The sequence below is a fragment of the Grus americana genome, chromosome 28 (genome assembly GCF_028858705.1).
Source record: "Grus americana isolate bGruAme1 chromosome 28, bGruAme1.mat, whole genome shotgun sequence".
NCBI lineage: Eukaryota > Metazoa > Chordata > Aves > Gruiformes > Gruidae > Grus > Grus americana.
The window spans coordinates 5,965,324-5,989,888 of NC_072879.1; the positions used below are offsets into that span (position 1 = coordinate 5,965,324).

The 24,565-nt window shown below is 41.0% G+C and overlaps 1 protein-coding gene across 4 annotated transcripts in view; it reads right to left on the minus strand.

The window, feature by feature from the left end:
• The window catches only part of ELAVL1 (ELAV like RNA binding protein 1), a 50,127-nt gene that overhangs the window by 15,864 nt on the left and 9,698 nt on the right, over window positions 1-24,565 (minus strand). For 3 of the 4 annotated variants that reach the window (XM_054805473.1, XM_054805471.1, XM_054805474.1), the window contains exons 2-5: window positions 22,660-22,841; window positions 12,273-12,376; window positions 11,310-11,463; window positions 7,486-7,711 (exon numbers count right to left, since the gene is read on the minus strand). In XM_054805473.1, coding sequence (XP_054661448.1) covers window positions 7,486-7,711; window positions 11,310-11,463; window positions 12,273-12,376; window positions 22,660-22,831 — 656 coding nt within the window. In that variant the 5' untranslated portion in view covers window positions 22,832-22,841. Of the gene's footprint in view, window positions 1-7,485; window positions 7,712-11,309; window positions 11,464-12,272; window positions 12,377-22,659; window positions 22,842-23,984; window positions 24,099-24,565 lie in introns of those variants that run through there. The other variant, XM_054805472.1, reaches the window with a different exon arrangement.

The window sequence follows — 24,565 nt, forward strand, 5'->3', positions numbered from 1 at the left end:
TGCAGCTCCGCTGACCTGATGAATCTCTGTGCTTACCCTGGACTGAAGGGCCTGTTAAGGACACAGGATCTCTTGGTAGCTTGGGGTAACACCCCGCACGGAGCCAGGCACAGGGTAGCTGACGCGTAATACCTTTGTCCTACAGGAAAAGATTTTTTTGACCACAGAAATTTAAGATGACTCTTAGGAAGTTATTAACGATATTTAAAAGACTGTCTGATTTGGGCAAACAAGACACTTTAAAAATTCCATTAATATTGCAATTTGAACAATCTCAGTCTTACCATACCCACTGCTGGTGCCCTCATTTTTGTAGCATTTATTTTTATACTGTCTCCTCCACACAGCTTTTTTAATCCTCCCTAAGCATCTGTAGGTGATGTTATCTATAGCAGGTTCTTTTAAGTCACGCTGAACTCAAAACTCCAACATCTTGTGACACTGAGTATCAACACGGTATTTTGTGGGTTTTTTAATTGTAATCTTTTTCATCTTATAAACAGCTCATTCATACGAATGACCCTTCGCTTCACTGCTGAGACAGACTGCTTCACTTAATGCATTCTGTGTAACACACTAGAGGGCATAATCTCAGAAGTGACACTCCTAAATGAAAACAATTCATTTTTAGTTCTATGAAAGTCCTATAAATGCTTTTTGCTGAAATCTTTTCACTGCAATCTGAGAACAGCTATATACAGCCTCACAGGTGGGAGCAATCCCACAGCTTACACAATGCTAGTAAGCAGTAATATGATTTTTAATATTAGTCCATGTTGCCTTTGCACATGAGCTTGGCATCTTTTTATTTTTGAGTAGTTCCACAACTACTCAGGAGTTCAACTACGCTGATACTGGTCATGTCCACTGTTTTCCCCACAAGCAACTTTTTCTCCTATGCCCCAATACAGATCAGAATGATTACTGTGTACAAAACAAGTCTTGTTGAGAATTCAGCGATACAAGCTTTAAGCCTGAAATAACAGGGTACTAAATCAAACAGCCACGTACCAGAGAGCAGCAGCAAGTGAAATAAGGTGTTTCAGTACCACATTTTTCTAGAACTTTAATGAAACACTACTCCAGATGAAGTGCTTTCTTCTGTGGCATTCTCAACACAGACAACTTGCATCTAAATTACAAATTGGCTTAAAAGTTGAAAATTTAAACAATTTCACTGGAGTGAAACAAAACAGACGCACGGGAGCTGTCCAAGCAAGAGCGTCAGTGACAGGTTAAACACTCTGTAGAGTCTTCTCGCACTTCCCCTGATCAAAGAATTATCATTTTGGACATAACTCATGGACTCTGACATCAATAGAAGTATGCCCATTACAATAAGAGGGAACCGGCTCCAACGCCCAACAAGTCTGAAAGCAAAACCAGCTGAACTGGGAATATTTTCAAGAATTGAAAGAACATTCTTTTAGCATAAAGCTCTGGTGAACTGTAGAAGCCCAGGACTTCTAGGGACTTTGGCCAACCTTCTCAAGCTTTAGGAGCTAAACTCCTTAATTTCATCAGAGTTCAACACCTAAAGATCTGCTATTCTGTTTAAGTATGCAAATCTTAAACTCTACAGAAACCTTGCCCCAGTTGTTTCATCTACCCTCCAAACACAACCTGCAGCATCATTCCATCTAAAAGGAAACAGAGCGCACTTCGGACCATGTCTCAGAATTAGAAAATAATTACGAATTAGAGATACTACAGGCTTAATCCTGGATTTACAGGGATATGATGGAATGAGATGATGTGTCATAAAAATGTCAATTTAAGTATTCAACCTCTACGTACCAAAGACCACAACTGTAATTTATACAAACTGTGAGCTCTTTGGAAGCAGCTTATCCTTTCATCATGTTTTGTTCACAACAAAACAAACAAAACTCAGTCCAAGCTAAGGTTCCTACGCTTTACCACAGTACGAGCAATTATAACTCATTAAGTTCAGCATCCTTTAAGGAAGATTAACTAGAAAAACTTGCAGTTAACACCAAAGGTGGGAAGAAAAATAAGAAGGGCTGTGGGATGGTGCGTGTACTGTGCCTATATGTACATATGTGCATGCATGTGTGACTGAGGGAAGGAAGCTCATAGAATTATAGAATCATTTAGGCTGGAAAAGACCTTTAAGATCATTGAGTCCAACTGTAAACCTAACGCTGGCCAGTCCCTCAAGTTTTATAAAAAGTGTTAAAGTTCTTGCAAGTCTGTGACAAGACACAAAGAGAGATGGACAGTTCTTGTCTTCAGGCCAGCTGGTAAATCTTGTCTCCACAGCATATTCATTACAGCATGGCTTAACCCAGAATTGCTCTATCACTACCTCTACCAGGCTGTAGTACCTAAAAGTCTTCAGCTCACTCTCCATCAGCAAGCCTATAACTAGGAGCAGAAGTCGGTCAAAACGTGCTGACAAATGAGCACTGGGCGCAGACAACTTGAGTGGAATAGTTACCACAGAAGGAGGAATGGAACAGAGAGAGAACATTTTCTTTTCTCTTGTCCCCACTTGTGAAAACTCATGCCTGTAGAAACGTAGGAAATGCACGCAAATAACATTAATGCTGCTCTTAAGAGTACAATAAAAGGACGATGAACAAACCGGTCATTTAAATTTAATCTCACCTGCAACTATTTAAATAATACATTAATTGTTTCTACTATTGCCAAGTGATCATTACAGGACAGAATTAAAGTTATTTGGTATCTTAATTATGGATATGAATCTTATTTGTACTGCTTATTCCAATGCATCTTAATTCTGCTATAAATTTTAAGGGGAAGAATGATGATGAAGTGTCCAATTACATTAAGAATGAAAACATGAGACATAAGCCTCAAGATTTTACGAGGATATCCAGGTACTGGTGGGGCTTTTGGTAGAGCTGCCTTGGGGTCAGAGGAAATTAAACAGTTGTCTACTCTGCCCGGTCTCTCAGAGGACACTTCTGTTGTGGGGTTGCTGAGGGTCAAAGAACAAGAGGTGCCAAGTGCTACCACAATGGTGTACCAGCAACAATACCGCACCAACCCAGACTCCCATCCATAAGCTGATTCATCAACTGGAGAGTCAGGGAGTGATCAGCAGAACCCACTCTCCCTTTAACAGCGTGAAGCTTCTGCAATACATTGACATCATCGTATGCAGTAACACAGCAGAAGTTCTTTTTGAGAAAGCGAAGAAAGTAATCTAAATCCTTCTGAAAGCCAGTTTTGCTAGTAAGGTCAAGGGACCTGCACGGTAGATCCAGTTTTTAGGAATAAAATGGCAAGACAGGCATTGTCAGATCCCAATGGATGTGATCAACAAAACAGCAGCTATGTCTCCATCGACCAACAAAAAGGAAACACGAGCTTTCTTAGGCATTGTGGGTTTCTAGCGAATGTATATCCCAGATTACAGTCTCATTGTAAGCCCTCTCTACCAGGTGACTCAGAAGAACAATTTCAAATGGGGCCCTGAGCAATGACAAGTCTTTGAACTAATTAAACAAGAAATAGTTCATGCAGTAGCCCTTGGGCCAGTCTGAGCAGGACCAGATGTAAGAAATGTGCTCTACACCGCAGCCGGGGAGAACAGCCCAACCTGGAGTCTCCAGCAGAAAGCACCAGGGGAGACTCGAGGTCGACAGATCTGAAGCCCGCTACATTCCAACTGAAAAAGAGATGCTGGCAGCCTATGAAGGGGCTCAAGTCGCTTCGGAGGTGGCTGGTCCTGAAGCACAGCTCCTCCTGGCACCCCAACTGCCAGTGCTGGGCTGCACGTTCAAAGGGAGGGTCCCCTCTACACATCATGCAACTGATGCCACGTGGAGTAAGTGGGTCGCACTGATCACATAGCGGGCTCGAATAGGAAACTGCAATCGCCCAGGAATTCTGGAATTGATCGTGGACTGGCCAGAAGGTGAAGATTTCAGGATGTCGCCAGAGGAGGAAGAGACATGCTGAAGAGGCTCCACTGTAGAATAAACTGGCAGAAAATGAGAAGTCATGTGCCCTGTCGTATTGTGGGAAAGCATCGGAGGTGGAAGGCTGCTGTATGGAGTCCTACATGATGAGTCGCAGAAGCTGCTGAAGGAGACTGTGAATCGAGCCAATTTGCAGAGGTGAAAGCCATCCAGCTGGCTCTAGACACTGCTGAACAAGAAAAGTGGCTGGTGCTCTACCTCTATACTGACTGGCTGCAAATGCCCTGTGGGTGGTTACCGCAATGGCAGCACAGAGGCAAACCCACCTGGGTTGCCCCACTGTGGCAAGATATTGCCACAGGCTAGAGAACCTGATTGTAAAAGTACGTCACGCAGATGCCCATGTACCTGAGAGTTGGGCCACCGAGAAACATCAATCTTAGCAACCTGATCCACTGCTGGTTGTTTTGAAGTGGCTCAAGTGGATCTGGCAACACAAGGGTGAATTATTTATAGCTCACTGAGCCTGTGACACCTCAGGCCATTGAGGAAGAAAGGCAACATGTAGATGGGCTCATGATTGAGGGGTGGACTTGAGCATGGATGCTATCTCACAGGTTAGGCATGAATGTGAAACAAGTGCTGCGATCAAGCAGGCCAAGTGGTTAAAGCCTCTCTGGTACAGAGGACGATGGCTGAAATATAAATATGGAGAGGCCTGGCAGACTGATTACATCACACTCCCACAAACCTGCCAAGGCAAACGCCATGTGCTTACAACGGTGGAAGCAACCACTGGATGGCTGGAAACATATCCTGTGCCCCATGCCACCTCCCAGAACACTATCCTGGGCCTTGAAAAGCAAGTCCTGTGGTGACATGGCACCCCGGAAAGAACTGAGTCAGGCAACAGGACCCATTTCCAAAACAATTTCATAGACCCCTAGGCCAAAAAGCATGCGATACATGTGGGTGTATCGCATCCCCCGTCATGCACCAGCCTCCAGGAAAATCAAACGATACTATGGGCTGCTAAAGACTACCCTGAGAGCAATGGGTGGTGGGACTCTCAACTTTGGGGTACACATTTAGCAAATGCCACCTGGTTAATTAACTCTAGGGCATCTACCAATCCAGCTGGCCCTGCCCAAAACTTCCATGCAGTGTAGAAGGGGATAAAGTCCCCATAGCACACATGAAGAATACGTTGGGAAAGATAGTCTGGGTTATCCCTGCTTCAGGCAGAGGCAAAAACCCACCCATGGTGTTGCTTTTGCTCAAGGACCTGTGTGCATGTGGTGGGTGATGCAGAAGGATGGGGAAGTCCAATGTGGGATTCGGTTTTGGGTGAGAATAGCCAACAAAATAAATTGTGTGATGTTATTGCTAAATAACCCTGCTATTGTACGTCATCACTACAACAGTGGCTATATGCCGTATCAACGGTATTACAGTAAGAATCACCCAAATTAATGAAGGATGAACTTTGATGAAATCATGCAAAGTGCAGCGATGATGGAACTAGAACTGGCTTCAGCAACCAGCTCCCAGCAACTTGCTCGAGATTGACATCTTCAACCCGCAGACCGTGAGCATGGGCTGCACTAGATACACCAGCTGTGAGCTCCAGATGTAGCATGCAACAATCCATCGCTCCTGCCCTGAAAGCCCAAAGTCATGGATTAAATGAACTCAACAGACCTTTTAGAGGGATGGCCCATAGACTAAGGGAATGATATTTGCATGTTTCTATATATATCTCAAAGACAGGAAGAGCAGTGGTGATTAACTGGAAAGCATAGGATCTGGGCATGACATAGATGATATAGAATAAGGGGTGGATAATGTCCTGGTTTTCAGCTGGGATAGAGTTAATTTTCCCAAGAAGCTGGGAGTGGACCCAAACAAGCCAAAAGAGTATTCCATACCATATGACATCATGCTCAGCATATAAAGGGGGCTGGTGAGGAAGGACAGGTCACTGGCTCTGGGACAGGCTGGACATCAGGTTTCAGTGAGGTCAGAAAATCGCATTGTCTATCACCTGCTTTGTATATTCTTTTGTAAGTACTGTTGTTACTTTCCTCTTCCTTTGCTGTCCCAGTAAACTATCCTTATCCCAACCCACGAGTTTTACCTTTGCCTTCTGATTCTCTTCCCCATCCCACCGGGGGGAGCGGGGGGGCCACAGAGGAGTGAGCAAGCAGCTGCATGGTGCTCAGCTGCCAACTGGGGCTGAACCACGACAAGAGGACCAGGACACACTGAAGCCCAGGCTGACGCAAGAGACAGGCGTGTGAGTTTTTTAATAGGTCACCTAACTGCCAACAATGTAGAATTTCATTCCTTGATGTGGCTTAGAAGGTTTGGTGCAGAGATCTGGATGAGTACTTCGGGGAAATGAAATCTTGTTTGAGGAGCTGCCTGCTTTAAACTTGCCTGAGCTACAGTTGAAGAGAATCTGAGAACAACTGAGGTTGGCAGGGACCTCTGGAAATCCTCTAGTAAACCTCCCTGCTCAAAGCAGAAGCACCTTGAGCAGGTTGCTCAGGCCTGTTCCAGCCAGGTTTTGAGCGTCTCCAAGGACGGACGCTCCACAGTCTCTTTGGGCAACCTGTTCAATCACCCTTAGTGCAAAACAACAGGTAACTATAAAGAACTAAGTCTCATTGGAGACACACTACACCTAGCTGTTCTTAAAATGCTAAACTGCAGCATTATGGGAAGGTCACAGCAATAGTGGAACAGCAGCACTGCACAAAGCTATTTGAGTTTAGTACAATTTTGCTGAGCTAACTGGATAACTCAGAGGAGAAAAAATAAAAAAGTTCTCATCAGGGAAACACTACTCTCAGAAACTCTCATGAACACATCTCGTAACCAAGCCGATTACTTATCTGCAAGACAGTAAATACAAAGCACTTTCCAGAGCACAGTCCAACTATCGACACCCTGCTTTAAGCAACTAAGGCAATTCTCAAAGGCAAAATATATAATATTTTACACAGCTCTGGAAGCAGACAGTATGTTGCAATTACTCAATAACCTTACTGAACTTATGAGGACTCCAGGAGAGACAGAACACTGCACAGCTCAAGATGTAGGCAGAAATCCCACAGAATCTCAGTCAGAAATAAGGTTTTCCTCTTTCACTATGACACCTCCCTGCTGGAACCAAAGGTTCAGAGCTTTCATTAAGTTGCCAAATTATATCTACATTCAGATATATGGACTACAGAATGGGGATCTGTTGAGACAGGCATCTGCCAATACCCATCTGGAATCTGCTGCTTTTATCATCTCACTATACACTCAGTTGTAGAAACAGACACTGTAGTGTGTGTACCTTCACATAATTAATTTCAATATAAATTTTACAAGTAAGATTTTACTTTAATCATATTTTAATTCAACAATTTATTTACATAACACTGCAGGACATATAGCGCACTATGTATTCATTCACACATGCTGCAATGAAGATATTACTGCACAGCTGCAAGAGTACAGTTTCCCAGACGGACACGGGAATAGCAGTACAGCCTTAAATGCATTATTCTTCCTAACCTACCTGAATCTTTGCGCCTGGTGATGCACTGGCCCTCCAAACCGTCTAGCTGGTGAATGACACAGCTGCGATAACAGTGCCACATTTTTGTTCTGGTTAGGATTGGCTGCAAACTTCACTGTAATGGGTTCGGAGGAACCTGGGGGTTTGTGACCATTGAAATTTGTAATTGCCTCTTCTGCTTCTGACCTTTTGTCAAACCGGATAAATGCGACCCCTCTGGACAAACCTTTTAACCAAACCAATAAAAAAAAATAAAAAATTGAAGTTCAGGATAAACTCAAAATAACTTTGAAAGCAAAAAACAAAAAGGTTAAATATTTCTATGGTCACAGCTTTCAGGTTCTCTACATGTACTAAGGTTTCTTCATCAGCTAGAGGATAAAGTACAAAATTAAGAAACAAAAGACAAATTAACACAATTTCAGCCATAACAACCACAGTGACTAACACACTTAAAATTCCATGTAGTAGAATCCCATAAAATCCATCACCAACTGACATTTCCATTACCAAAAAAACCCTCCCAAGATTTTAAATTAATTCCACCAAAAAAAAATTAATTCCAGTCAGTTAAAACCAAAACAAACCCCCTTTGCTTTGATTACTTTATCACTAAAAAGCATCTGCAAACACAAAATTGCCACTTATTTTTCCAAATGTTTTCAGTTTTCCATGCTGAAAACACACTCTGGTTCATAGATGAGGGCGTGAAGGTCTAACTCTAATCAAGTAGTTCAACCTTCTGTAATGAAGGGATCACAATTTCATCTACATCACAGCCATTATTTCTAGCTGTCAGATACTTTATTTTTACTTCAATAAAAAAACAATTAAGAATTACGTCTTGGTAACTGTACTGAAACAATTACGCTGCTGGTAAACATTTGCCTTTTTTTTTTTCTTCCTAGTTCCAGACCCCAGATCCTTCTGGCTGAGGTAAAAGCTATGCCTGGTGAGATCTCCCTCCACACCTCCCTCCCCTGCTTCTCATCTGTCTGGAATTTTCTATAGTCTGGAAATATTGTTTATCACAGTGAAGTTAAAAGGGTACATTTTTTTTAAATTTAATTCCAAAGCAGATATTATGGCTAGACTAATTCTAGGATTTTACCAACTCTGTTTCAGAATGGGCCAGATCAAATATTTCCACGTTGTCTCTCCTCTACACCCACACAGGGCAATCTTCAAAGACAGTTTCAGAAGTTGGTTAAGCTTATCATAAATCACAAAGTTGTTTATAACATTTGAATGTTATGCCCTATATTTCACAGAAGGAAATGCAGCATGACAAAATCCTGGGCATGCGGCAAGCAAGCAAAAGGGAATCCAACCCTACACCTTCCTCAAAGAACAGTCTCTAGGAAAGGCGTGTTTTCATGTGGGGCACTGGGAGAACTTCCATAAATAACAACTCATCTAGTTTACTGCATGTTGTTATGCAAAGTCACACAGAGAAAGCCTATTTCCCAAGTCACTGCACTTTTTGAAGAAAAGAACTGCAGAACAACAGTGGGAGATGGCTAGCACCAACCGCGTGGCTGGCCTTTCTAGAGTCATCTGGAAGGAGTCAACCTGTGAAGAAGTTATTCCATCTTTTGATTTCTTGCTGGTTACTTCCAAGACAGGAGGCTGGACCAGATCGGCTCATCAAATTAGAGCTGACAGCACTATACGCTCCAGTACCACTGGGATCAGCCTTTCTGTGCCGGGAGGAAGCTTATGTCCCACCCTGGAAAGGCACAGAACAGCAGCATCGCCCAGAAGTCAGCAAGGACTTACTGTCACTACTTCTCCACTTCCTTGCTGTTCATCTTAGCACTTGTCACTTGATCTATCATAGTGTTCATTTAAAAATATAAATATCATAGAAAGCATATTTTTAAGCAATTAATTCTCAAAAGTCAGAGAACAACCTCTGCTGAGAGGGTATGTCTAAAAGCACAAATTAAAATTTGTCCTAACTGGGACTAGATCAAGATATGAAATGCAGGTTTTAAAGCCAAGGCACGACTACATTCTTGAAGGGAAAGGAAACCTAGGCCATGCCTGCATTAAACTGCATAATGTAAACAGAATACACTCTTCAAACAATAATTATTATTAAGGTTATTTGAAAGCAAGTGGTATATTCTGAGCTGACACTGAATTAGGCAGCACCATGCCTCAGCACACTCAATGAAAACTTTATTACTCCTGGAGAGATTTTAGCTGTATGACTTCTGTCACATCATGCCCCATCCCTGGAAGCGTTTAAGGCCAGGCTGGATGAGGCTTTGGGCAATGTGGTCTAGTGGAGGGTGTCCCTGCCCGCAGCAGGGGGGTTGGAACTAGATGATCTTTAATGCCACTTCCAACCCAAACCATTCTATGATTCTATGTTATAGCTCTGTCAAACACAGATGCTAGCTAGACAGACTCCACTGGCAGCCGGAAAAGGATGACTATTTTTGACATTTGTATTAATAAGTTCTCTATGCTCTAAAAGTCTTTTTCTTGCTTCTACCTATAGCTGTCACCTAGATAACTAGCTCTAGAGGCAGGTGATAGATAGGCACAGATATCAAAGTTGGACAAAAGGAATCCTTCTCTCTAGGAAAGGAAGGATAGGATTTTCCTCGCTCAACATCAGAGCATCTACAACGTCAGTACCCAGATCTCATCTAGTCACCTCGGATTTCTCTTACATGCAGTCTGATGAAATTGTAACACTTAAAAGCAGATGGAGCACAAGGAGCTAGCTCTGACGGAGATAACTTAGTGTTGTAGATAACTTTAGCATTTAGTCAGATTAATGCCACCAAAAGCTGCTAATGCCCTACTCTAAATTACAGCAGATTCCTCACAGAATGAAAGCTGCTGCTTAACTACTGTGTATAAATGCACATACTACTAGATATAAATATTAAGTGTGGAATTGCTAGAATTAGATTATCTTCTGTTCAAATATAGCAAATGCATAATCAATGAAAAAGTGTATTTGTAGAAGTTCTCTTCAAATTCATACATGACATATGGGCTACAGGAAAAAACACAGAACACCTAAGGTTACAGGATAAGCCACACTCTTCAGTTACACAGCCTGAAATAACTAGGTAAGAAATTAAAATTCTGTGAAAACACATTGTAACATCAAGTCAGAATTAACATTATAAAGGAAATCTTTAACTTTGGTCTCTCCTGAGCAGAGCGCTTAACTAAGCAACTTCTCCCTTTTCTTTCTCATTTTTTTAATAAAATACATTCAGAAAATTCAAGAGGGTAGTACTAAGTGTATTAAGCTCATTCCTTTGGTTAGCAGTAACTAGAGGACTGTAAGGCACCTCAAATGTTTTAAAATATGAGAAAGTTGTGTAAGGTCCGAGTTGGTATAAAAGACAAAACACATTCTTGTTTTGCTTTTTAATATATAACCATGGCCTGGAATTTACCTGTGGGTAATAGCTGCATTTGTGCAAAGTAAAGGTAATGTTAGCACAGCAGATTACAAACATTGCCTAGAAGCACACTGCACTACACTAATATCAAGTGTCATAGCAAGAGAGTAGATTTGACAAGTCAGCAGCTCAGCCTGGTAAAACTGACAATAAGAGCATAAAATATGATACCAGGTTTAGACTGTAGGCTAGCAGAGGAGGCAGCGTCAGTCAGTTTGTGTTTAAAAAAATCCATTGGAAAAGGATATCCTATTAAAATTATTTCAGTGGATGACACCAGATGTCATGGATAGTTTGTGAAAGTCTAAATTAGTTTAGGAGCCACCAGTCTCTGAAAAATCAAACATGCTATACACTACAGTTTTATGAAGCTAATGCAACAGAACACACCTGTAGTTTGATCCACAAGCACACGTGAGTTGATGATGCGTCCAAAACGTGAAAACATATCTTCTACATCTTTTTGTGTCATTGACCTTGGTAGCCCACTAATATATAAATTAGCATCCTTGATAACTTCAGAACTTGGACGAGCATAGGAAACCTTTAAAGGAAAAAAAAAAAAGGTCTGGTTCAGGGTGTAAAATAGGAAAGAGTAATTTATTTTGTCATGAGTCACTTGCATTTATTCCCCACTAAACAATGCAGGCATTTTTTACTGGAGTTCAAAAAAGCAGAACAGGGAGAAGATAGGGAAAATTGCCAGAACAAGTTAACTCCATTCATTTGGGGCTTATCCAACAGATAAAGAATATAGTGGCATTGCTATAAAGAGACAGCAGTAGACTAATACCAATGCTGCCAACAAACATATTTGCTATGTTGAAGAATCCCTGACTGAAGTTCTGACACAGATACCGGACCTGTCAGTAACCACGGCTCACACCAAGAACTTGTGCTGTCTATTTTTTTTTTTTTTAAAAAGCCTCATAAAAAGATTTTACCAGCTGCATTGCAGTTTTCTACCTTAATTTCTGCTACTAGAGAAAGTTACAAATATCACCTAGCTAGTGTGATTTCCTACAGGTACAGTACTAGCTGTTATTTTGGAAGAGGAGTGCATGTGTATCAACATGATTTAAAATAGAGATCATCAAGTATCTGGGATGTACGTGAGCTCAAAAGCCTGGCAACAATTTGGAATGATCCCACCTACTGCTGTAAAAATGGTGGGAATGAAAAAAGGAATCTTTGAATAGAAAGCTGTTATAAAACCCGAGAGGCTTAACTTCACTACTCTCCTCCCAGATTCTACCTTTCTTGCAGCTGGAGAGCACACAAGCCTTACCACCAGAATGAAGTTTATTAAAATGCCATTTTTATAGAAGATAGAAAAAAATCTAGGCATCCTACCTTGATAGTTTTTGACTGAAGTCTGAGGCCATTCAGTGTGTTTATTGCTCTTTCAGCATCTTTTGCAGTAACGTAGTTCACAAAGCCATAGCCTAAGCTGTGTCCTGCACGGAAGAACATTTTTTTAAATTACTCCTAACAAAACAAAGTTATCACCATCAAGTTAAAGGAAATTCAAGTGAGAAAAATTGAACTCAACATAAACATAATCCACACAGCAAATATTTAAATAAGCCAAAGAAGCTTCTCAAGGCTGTCATACATCATAAGTAGTTACTGAAAGCTCTTTCATTTGCCACTTCAGACATTCCTCTGTCTTCAAGGACGGTGTGTAGCAGACAGCCGCAGATGAACCATCAACAGCAAGAAATTCAAGACTAAAATACCAACTCTGAACAGTCTTGTAAACTTAATGGGTGTGGAACAAAGGCAAGAATTTAATAAGGCACAAACTCTTGTAGATAAAGAGCAGAAAGTGGTAAAGTGTCAACGGATGAACTGCTAGGTAAGAAATCATCAGGCTACTCATTGCTGTGTGGCTATTCCAAACTTCACTCCTAGAGACAAAAGGGAAAAAGACGTTTTCAATCCTTCATACATTCATAGAGTTAATGAGCAGCGAGTCTCCCAAACACAGGATGAAACTGAAGAATGAAAAGTTCTCTTTAATGGAGACGATTCGTGTACTATTACTTTATGTAAGTTTACTCTTAACTCTCACAAATAGAATTTGGCAACAATACTACAAACCTTTAAAACATTTTAGGCAAAGGATATTTATTTGGATACTTATTTGTTTGCTTCTATCTCCAACCTCCACAAATGCTACTATCAATTATAACACTACATACTAAGATTATTTTGGGTTGCAATTTCCCAACAATTAGAGGCTTTTGTCACTGTAGACCTAAAGAATAACTAAAATACTTTCAAGACTGTCTCAGTGCAATAAAGTAACTCCCATTCAATAAAAGATACACCTTTTCCAGACAATTTCTCCATGTCTCATCCAGATCTATGGGACTTTCTAAAGAAAACTGTAAGCATGCATAGGAGAATCTGCTATTTTAACAATGTATTATTTTTAAGTTATTATTCAGCTCCCTTGTTAGGCTTGAGAACACTAGAAGACACAGCTAATTGTTATGGTAGAGGATTATCTTCTGAAATATAGCCCTTTTTTAATCACACTCTGGCTCTGCAATAGTCTTAGCTGGCAAGGAAGTTTTCTTATGCTTTCCAGACATTTCAGAACACCAAATATACTCCCCTCTCCCCACAAAAAAAGGGCAAATGGTGATTATCCTGGCACAAAACATCAGAGAAACTGAAGAAAAGGGCTGCAACAGACACTGCAGATTAACTCATCTACTGAAAAAAGAATCACCAGTCTACTGAAGGAATTGAGACCTATGAGTCTAAAAGCCCTGAGGGATGGAAGGAAGCTCCAAATAACTCTCAAAGCGTTGTTGCTAACAGCATACACACAGACTGACTGCAGGACAGCAGCAGCACAACTCCCCCCATGTCGCCAGCTTTGTTATGAATTGTAATAGACCAGTAACTCATCTAAACCCAAATAATGTCATTGCCTGTTTCCTAATACACTCCTTGTATAAACAGTCCCAGTTAATTTTTACTGTCTGCTAACGCTCTTGAAGAAGCCAGATCCCCTTTGTATTCAACCCTCAATCAGGAACAATATCCTGTCCTCTTACAGACCAGTGTTAAACATCTCCACTAGCACAGATCAAACTCTCACAACGCCAGAAGCTTCTGCAAATCCCTCTTTGATAGCCAAGTCGGCTTTAACTCTGCAGAGGAAACAAAGAAACGCAACAAAAGCAAGATCTTAGACACCAGCTTCTGCACCTTTATGCTTTACAGAAAGATCAACAGATAACATTGATCAGGATTTTACAGACAGATCTTACATGTACCTACAACATGGTTTTTCTTGGTTTCTTTATAACATTGTTTCTGTTTTATTAGTCAGAGATGATCAATCATTTAGATCAAATCTGATTAGTCCACAGTCACTTACCTACTGAGATTCTTTTCCCCTGATTAGGAAAATGAATAATTTAACAATTAGGAAAATGTTTAGCACCTGGACCCTGGCTTATTTCTCCAGAATCTGACCAAGAAAACAAAGATAAGTTTAAGAGGGAACAAATATTACGCAGACAGTAGGCAATGACTTTTTCCCCTCCTAAGAGGGTGGGAAGAGTCGGACACCCCTCACAGGTACAGCAGCTCTGAAGGCTCAGAGTACCAGCTGCTGTATAGGTATTTTCAGCCTGTCCCGAAAGCCACGTAAACATGAACATTCCAGCACGCTACTGAAAAGAACCAGGTCCTAATAAAGTTTATAGAAATAGGCCCTTAAAGACCAGGGAAACAGACTTCCCCTAGACTCATCCCTCCCAGTCAGAGCCACTGAGCCCTGGCAGTCAGGGCTGTCACTCCCTGGGTGATGCTGCACTGAGGAGCAGGGGTCTGTATTCTCCTGGCAGGGGAAGAGCAGCAGGATTCCGCACTGTGTAAATTTAATAAACTATGTTTTGTACTCTGAGGCATGAGATCAAGGGCTCAGCCTATGACAAGTACAAGTGATTATCCTTCCCTATTTTCTTGCAACAAATTCCCAGAGAACAGAGTAGGAAGACAACCATTGCTTACCCAGCAGCTTTCCTGCTAAGCATCAGACAGGTTATATGTTCATGCACTGTTTGAGATCAGTGACAAGGAAGATTAAGCTACTTAGTTTTGGTTTTATCCTGTATTTAAGTAACAGCACCCACGGACACAACAGGACCAAAAGGGACCTCATAATCTGAGTCCAGTCCCCGTGATCACAAACTGTACATATTCCCTTTCCCTAAAACATAAGCCAGCTTCACATTAAAAGCAGTCAAGATTTTTGTCCCAGGCACTCTGATTGAAAGCACTGTCTATAAACCCCCTCCAACACTCTCCTCCTCTAAACGCAGGTCTTCATACTTCGTATCCACTTGCTCCTGCGCAAACACTGTCCTTGAGCTTACACACACTTACCCTTGCGAGTGCCAGTTCCCCACAGTACTCACGAGCAGTGCCCATATACCCTTGGCTCTCTTCACTGTTACTGTCTGAGCAAAATTCTGCATCTTTCCCACTTGTAATTTTATACAGGTTGCTCTATGACTATTCCTTATTAAAGAGTTCAAATGCCCTGGGAAAAGAGAGCAGGGACATGATGAGGTTTACAGAAACAAACACAGATTAAAAAAAGAAGGGTCTGAAAAGTAGTAGGATTACAACAGTTACCAGATTTTCTCATATTCACTGTAGGCATTTGACAATAAGTTTGTACAAAAACCCAGAAATTACAGTCCTGTTAACTTTTACCTAATACTAGATAAGAAAATATCAATTCTTTCTCTAAAAACCAAACTAGAATACAGACCTTCCCTCTTAGTCTGTACTTACCACCTTTAAATTACATCAGTTGTAACATGACTTTACAGTCCTGAAGTGCTAAAAAAAGCCAACTCACACAGAATTGACCACATATTAACTTATCTTGCTCTAAATACTTAATACCATCAGTATCAGCCACCTCCTGCCAATCAATTACTAGTTTTCATCTGTAACCAGGCCAGGATATCTTAACACATGACAGTCCCGTCACTGCAAGAGCCATGTTCCACTGTTCCCCTGACAGATCACTCTTCGGAAATGCTCTCTGCTTCACAATTTTACTCCATATTCTCTCCTCCTCAAGAGGAAAAGCTACCTTCCTTTTAGGTCATGCCAGAAAATATATAAGGAATCAGCATTTACACAGCATTATGATTTATGTCAAGTGTTTATCCCAGGCAAAGAGACAAGTTATTTGCTTGATCCTGATGTTGAGAGCCTGCTAGAAACCTATTGTGCACAAGAACATAGTACTGTAACAGTTTTTAAACTATTTTAGTAGATAGTAATTAAAAAACCTTTTAAAAAGTTTGCATATATATAAATGCAAATGTACTCAAGAGACAAAAGATAGAAAAAGAAACAAGTAGGTCCTTATCTGGATGAATAATTAACAAAGTGACCATAAAACCTAGTTTTAAGCAAACTACTATACTCCTTCAGCAGAAAGAATCTAGTTTTGTTTCCATGACAAAAAGCCCTTTCACGAAAGAGGGCACTCATTTTCCTTCTGTGCATCATTTGGCTTTCTGTCCATGTCCTTGCTTCCTTTCCCAGCTCCCCGAGACGCACTGCTTCAGTTACTAGCTCGTTTCTTATTCCCCTCCCGCTGACGGACATCTCCACTGTCACTGGGAAGTCTAACAGGAGACCAGAGCTGGTTCTCATTTGCCACTTCACTACAGACTAGCTGCCCCCCAAAAGAAGCTGACACAGATTCTCCCCATCCTATCCTTCTCAAGAAAATCTAAATTTAAACCTGGCTCCTGTTACAACAGAGCACCTCGGTAAAGGCATTTTTGTTTAAAATTTGTTTTCTGAACTGTGAAACAGTGTTTTGAGATTAAATTAAAAAAGCCTAAGTAACTAACACAGAAGGATGGAACGCATCTCACCAAATATCACACAGGGGAGGATGTGGCATCTTGGAAAGAGCTGGGTTTGGTTTTTTTGTTTGCTTAGCTTTACAAAATGTGCTGCAAGTGGTAACCAGACAGCTTAAATACGTATGAATGCATGAAGAAGTACCAGGTCCAAGTACCAGACATCGGTACACTGAAAAAGCGGAATTCAAAGCAGTGACTGTAGTTTCAAAAGATGAGAACAGGTTAAAAGTGCTCAGATGCGCCTTCTGTGGGCTTTCTTTAGTACAGTTACACTATGGTACAGCTGGGGATATGTAATCACATCAGCCCTGAGAAAAATACACGCACTCTTGCATCCAACTTCCAAAAAAAGGTTATGCCAATGCAGAAGTGCAGCAAGGTAGGATCGGCAGAACAAGCGATCAAGAGGCTATACTCTAACTCCCTGAGCCAAGTCCACACTATGCATACAGCATCTCTTGTTTCCCAACATCCTAACAGCCAGGAAAACAAGCAGATGTGTCCTAAGCAGGGAACTCCTGGCAGAGCTCCAACGCAAACAGGCAGCGTACAGGAGATGGAAGAAGCAATGGCCTACAGAAGGAGAAATTTAGTAACACTGTCCACTCAGCCTCAGGAAAGCCAGAGCTCAACTGCAGTTGAGACTTGAAAGGAATGCAAACAAACAAAAAATAATATCAAGGCTAACAAGAAAAGCTTCTACTGCTGTCTCAGCAGTACAAGGCTGAAAGGAAAATGTGGGATAGCTGCTGAATAGGGCGTATGATCTGGCAAGAGTGCTATGTGATGCCGCCTTTGCCTCCCTCTGCACCGAAAAGTCTAACAGGGCTCTGCACTTAGCAAAAGGGTTCAAGGAGAAGGACCAGGGGATGAAGATCAATTGAGGGACCGACCGGCTGAGCGAACGTGACCCATACAAGTTCTTGGGACGAGATGGGCTCTTTCTAAGGATGTGAGACACCAGGCTCATGTCCTTGCCAAAACTGCTCTCTATCATCTTTGAATGGTAATGGAAATTGGAAGAGGTCTCCAACAACTGCAGGACAGCAAGTGCCACATCCATCTTCAAAAAAAAGACCAAATCCTCCCCTCCAAAAAGCTCTACACTCTACACGTATGGCTGCAACAAGTGGTTTTGCAGGGATCTATCCTGAGACCTGCTGTTTAACTTTTTATCCATGACCTGGAGGAGGTGATGGGAGTGCACTTTCCCCAAGACTGGAGAGGACACTAGGTTGGGAGGAACCTAGTACACTGGAGGGCTGCCCCCCAGAGGGACCTAAACACGCTGGAGGAACAGGCCAACAGGCACCTTATGAAATGCAGCAAGGACAAATGCAAAGTCCTGATCGTTGGCAGGAAGAAACCCTGGCCACAACACCGGGTGGACACCTGCTGGCTGGAGAGCAGCTCTATGGAAAAGGACCTGGGAATCACGATACAGAGCAAGGCGAGTATGAACCAGCAGTGCACCCTGACAAGAGAAGGTTAACAGCATCCTGCATTGTACTAACAGAAGTACAGCCAGAAGACAGGAGATCATCCCCCTTTGCTCCACACTCACTAGACCACACCTGGAATACTGCATCTGATTTTTATGTCCCCCAATACAGGAAAGACATTGATAAACTGGAGCGGGCTCAGTGAAGGGTCACCAAGATGCTCAGGGGACTGGAGCACGTGGAGGTTTACAAGACCCAAATAACCTGGTTTGACCTCACAGCTGACTCTACAGGAGGCAGGAGTAGTGTCCCTTAGAACTGCATCATCCTGTGATCCCAAGTGACAAAACGAGGAACTCAATACTCCGTTAATCTGAGGTTCTTCCAGTAAGGGAAAAGTTTAACCCAGCCTTTTCAGAGCTTTAGGACAGTCAGGTTTGAAAGTACCAACACTTCACAGCAGGGTAAGGCAAAGAGAGAACCTAAAATACAGCTCATGGGAGACAAACTTTCAGCTTTACCATTTGGTCTAGAAGGACCAAAAGTCTGCAGACACCTGCACAAACAGCAGACTAAAGGTGACCAGGTTCTCTCAGAAAATTCAGAGCTATTGACCAGAAGCATCCACATTGTGCACTATCAAACATCCTGATTCGCATCTGTGCTGCAAGAAATTCAGCAAGACTAGAGTGGCACAAAAGCCTGGATTTCTGCAATAACAGGTACTGAAGGAGGAGAAATGCTTAAAAATGTTCACCTGCAAGAGGAGTCCAGCACAACAGACTGGCTGGAAACCCAGACCCCAGAACAGTCAAGTACCTCCAATACAAAATAGGGTACAGGACATATTTCTTCTGTTAAATCATCTACGGTTGGAGGCAGTGGCTCCAAGAAAGAACACATTTAATGCTATACACATTGCTGGGTAGGAAGTCAGTACAGAGCACAAGTTTGGCACCACTGTGTCTGAAGTCAGTGCTAGAAGGCTACAGTCCAATCTGTGCAGACTTACCAGACAAACCTCAGTACTTTTCCTCGCTCTCAGCCTCGTGAGCCAGAGCCACAGGAAGAGAGGACTTCATCAACTGAATTGGGTCAGTGGCTACTCACAAGTCTCGGCAATTACCACAAAAGTCCAGGAGATGCAACGGTGAAAAGTTACAATCTCAGACTTGACACTGTGCTGTACTATATTGGGAAGCGACCTTCTAATGTTTCCCCAGGGCTCAAAGCCCCGAGGTATGGCTAGCGCTAGTCTTAAGACCCAACAGAAAGAACATTATCCAATGTGAGTTCTACAGTTCTCTTACAAAAATCCTGGATGTCCAAGACATACTCACCATAAACACAAGTACAGTGAGCAACAAGCAACAATCCAATATTAGCTCACTGACCCCGAGTACTGATTTGCTCATCACAAGTCAAGCAAAGCCCTGTCTAGAAGTGCTTAGGAATGCAACACACAAACTGGAAACCAAAGAGACCAGCACCCTGTCTTTCCAGTACGATCAGGAAGAGCTGAGAGCGCACTGCACCCTGTCTAGTGCACAAGCTTCTCTTTACAGTTACTGCAAAACACAGAAAAAGAAGTTATCATGTCTCAAACAACAAAGCAAACACACAGTCATACCCTTACCAATTGCTATAATCCAGGTGTACACAAAGCAGAAAATTTGAAGTAAGGAATGTAAGCTGACACTATGGTTTGCTGCTACTTTCAACTTCCTATAGCATGCATCAATAATGAAATAAAGGATAAATAGTCTAGTGGTTTCAAAGAGTTTCTCTAAGTTTTACAAACAATCTAATACATGGAACATAAGATTGTTTGGTACCATGCTGTATTTGAAGCAAAACCCAACAACATATATACTTTGATCATAATGAAATACTTTGCTCAAACAAAACAAAACTTTGTCTTTCAAATCGATTCTTGAATCAAAGTAATCCATCTCCAGAAAGCTAAGGCTTGTTCAATAAGCCATTAAAAATTGCATTCCAGGCAGAAGACATTTTCTGCCCTACATGTTTCATTAATAGAGAATTGAGAAAAAAAATATACATAATCATAATGTTTTATGAAAAATAAGCATTACCAAACAAACATTGATTTTAATGCTGCAAATATAGTCAATAAAGGCAACTCCAAAGACAAAATGCTTTAATAGAATGTCAAGGGGGCACCAAAGCCGTGATTTCAATGAGAAGAACTAAACTGATTCAAGAAGTCTAATTCCAACAACGGGAGAGGTTACCTCCCTCCTGTCCAGGCTACTCAACCCCACTCCGTCTTACATGCCAATATTATGATTTATCTGACCTCACAGAAACCAAGGTCAGGGAGCTAAACAGGTTTTTCTGCAGCTCTAGTTTCCTGCTAGTCTGCCACAGGGTCAGAAAAACACCAAGTGGTGGCACAAGGAAAGTAGAACTCTGCCACAAGACTGTTCTTTTTTGGGGGCAGCCAAACATCGGATCTGCTTAGAGTGGAGTTTTACAATACAGATATCTTAATGCAAACTTGAAGGGGTGGAAAGAAAAGCAAAAGGACGAAAGAAGTGGTACTTTGAGAAGGTTCCTGAAGAAGCCAATTCTTAGTTATTGATATTCCAAAACTATCAGTGAGCACGGAGAAGACTGGGAATTGCTCCTAACAGCATTGCACATGAATGAAAAATTAGGTAGCAACAAAATTAAGTGGTCTGACCAATGTAGCCATGCAGAAGTAAACACTTGCAATCACTTCAAAGAAAAGCGAGAACTTTGTGCACAGGCACTCAAGAACTCTAGGCAACACTAACGGGAATTTTACTTTTGATTCTGCAGAGGGTTGTTAGGAAAAACCTGAAGCACACAACCATGTGTTTTGGACTTTAAACTACCCAGCACTGTCAAGTTCCAAGTTATAGTTAACCAGACGTGACCAGAGTATTCAATGCTACAGGGAACAGCGTGAAGCAGACTCTCAAACTTCAGGCAACGACATATCTTGCTTCCCATTTAAAATATCCTTACCTCCCACGCAGACAACTGTGCTTATTTGAAAGTCTAAGGTGTGAATCAACCTGACATTTGATGAATGCCTTGCTATTGTTAAACAAGTGGTCTTATTTCCTTGCAGAAGTAGCCTCCAGAACAAGCCTCTACTCCTAAGCATCCCAAACCGTATGGCAACATCTAGGCTGAACACTCAGCTATCAAAACAGTCAAAGAAATCAGTATTTTACATAACCATTTCATGATGATTTTACATATGCATTCTGTAAATACAGATTTAGATAGATGGCTATCATGTGAAACTTCATCTGAAAGAAATTAGGGAAAATAAAGACATGGAAATCAGAGAAGCCTTTCTGAAAGTAAATTCTAAAGTTTTTAATTATTTGGTTCTCATGTCTATTCCCACACATATAAAATAAAGTACTGAAGTCAGTTAAGATAACACAAGGATTTCTCATGTGTTTCATCAGCTTTCAGGCAGTTTTTACAGACAGCAAAGTAGTTTCAGACCTGTTTTGTTATGGATTAGATAATGATCCAAGTCAGTATTGCTAGATTCTGAAATACAAGATTGAGCATGTGCAGCAGAAAATTCCACAAGGCAATCAATCATCTGCAGGCTCAGAACAAGCAAGCATGCATAGCTAGTTAACAGCACAATTACTTTTATTTACAGAAATACCACTAAATCCTCAATTCTGAGAATTCTGAACAAGAATAACCAGAATTTGTAAGTGAAGATTTTTAGCAGTGCAAGGATTAAAACATCTTCAGAGCAGATAAAGAGATCCTGCAACTAAATAGATATGGCTTATGGAACCAGTTACTCTACCAGCATTTGCTTGTTTTCAAGGAAACATTAAGTTTCACAAATCTGAACAATTAATTCCTCTCATTTTTTTTAAAGCTACTACTAACAATCATATTTAAAGAAGTTACAAGTTAAATTCCTGAAGAGCAATAAGGCCTACAACCATTTCAGATGCATGCCACACCTTTATTTTACTGATCAAAATCAGATCAAAAGGTTTGTTTGCATATTCAGAGCTCTGGTAGAGTCAAAAGTGCTCTGACTGTAGGAAGAATAAGCAAGCTTGGCACCAAATTCAAACTAGTTTTAGACATGCCTATTGATGTTCAAATTTAGGAACCATCCTTCTTGGAATTCTTAACCATATACAAAACAGTCATTAATTTAGTGTTCTATCTTTCTAATACTCAATATCTATTCCTAGCATTACTGCAGTTATATGCATACTTGTCAATAGTTTTATTACACACAAATATTTAATATTTCCACATTAAATTGCATTCAATTAAGTATTTTCTTGAGCAGTCTACCACAAAGTAAAAATTTCTTATATTACTAGACTGTACCTGCAACTTTGTCCCGAATAAGTTTTGCAGATTCGACTTCGCCAATACTGCTAAATAGACTCCGTAACTCATCTTGCGTCATGTTCTGAGGGAGGTAGTTCACAATTAAATTTGTTCTACCAATATCGTCCCTGCAATCTTCAGCCATGTGATCTTCATAACCATTAGACATTTTATAATATCTGCAAAGAGAAAAATCCCAAATAAGTTCTAGATCTTTGCACTTCAATAAGCTAAACTTCCTCCACTTGAAGTGAGTTTTAATGTTTATTTTAAAAAATGAGAACAAGCAACTGTTTCAACTACGCATTTCTTCCACTCACAAAACAAAACATTATTTGTTGAAAATTCCAGAACAATTCATTCTTTCAAACTAATGAGCCTGGCATTTCACAAAACTATGTACCATTAAAGAGCTCTTAAGGGTTTGGGGTTTTTTTTATATTAATAAAAAGCATCAAGACAGATTTTGTACACATTCCTGTAAACACCAAAGCATTCACAACAGCCGAGTTAAAAATCAGGCTGCCCATGTCCAAGCACTTGACTAGCCAAAATCAAAACTGTCACCTCAACCTTAATTCCAACCTTACACCCAGAACTCTTAGAAGACAGAAAGAGGAGCAGCAGCCAGATCTACTAGACCCATTTCTTTATTGTAACTGGGGACTATTTATTTTCTAAATGTTTTCTCCTTTACACATTGCTTATCCTGCATCGTAAGGCCCTGTTATCGTTAAATGGTTGTCTTTGGGCTTAACTGCATATATAAAACAGAAGAATCTGTACTGGAACACTAACTTTGATGCATATTGAATATTTGATAGAGTTTCTATTTTTGCTGCTTTTTAAAGAAAGCCTTGAGAAAACATCCAGAAATTCCATCACATGAAGACACTCTCTGCCTTAGTCAGTAATCAGCAGGGACTGAATCCTGACGTTTCAGGTGCAGAGGACATCTGCAACTCAAACTCACAGCAGACCCAAGCTGCTCTTCCTTCGTGGCCTGCCAGAATAGTAGGTTTTAAGGTTCTTTTACAACTATCTAGTAATTGTCAAAGTCAGGATACCTAAACCCAATCCCTGCAACAGGAGCACAACGAGGTGTAGCAGATTCAGGAAGCCTAGACTAGCACATTTTTGGAAAACACCACCACCACGAAGCTTATTTCTTGTATGGTTCTCCAATTTGCTGCTGCAGATTTGTTCATCCTCTCTGTCTGAGAACACTAAACATCTCTAGCTCCAAAACAACATAGTTTTGTTTAACAGCTCTTAAAAACAGCTGTGAAGCGCACAGAATTAAGAGAAAAGCTGCTAAAAACCTGAAGTGAATGTGTGGCCTCCTGATGCTCAGGTCAGCACTCCTCCTCCTCAGTCATCACTATTTGTGCATTTTACCACAGGAACACTTTGGCCTGTTAGCAGTATACAAACATGTCAATTCACACCATAAAGTTGCAATAATGTTTAAATATGAATTTTCTTCCAATTCTGACTCCACCAGTAAGGGGTATAAGACCAAACACTTTTACTTTTGGATGAAGTTAAGGCTAATCCGAGAGGATCAATGGTTTGTTTTTTTTTTAATCCAGAGTTCTCACTACAGGAATACCATCAGATGTTTGGCTGCGTACAGCTAAATCAGCAATACTTGCTTAGCTCATAATCTGTTCTTGCTATACTCAGTTTACCAACTCCATAAATTCAGATTCACACCACTGTATTTCCAGAACAAAGGTAAATTAATGCTTCACCTGATGCAAGAGATCAGTCTAATGAAAAATTCAAGCACCAGAAATTTAGCAGCAACTAGACTTGCAATTCTTAACTCCCTTCTGAAAGTTCAGTGTAAACCTTCCAAGTTCAACATGAAATCTGCTTCTCATTGAATCTCTCAGCGTCA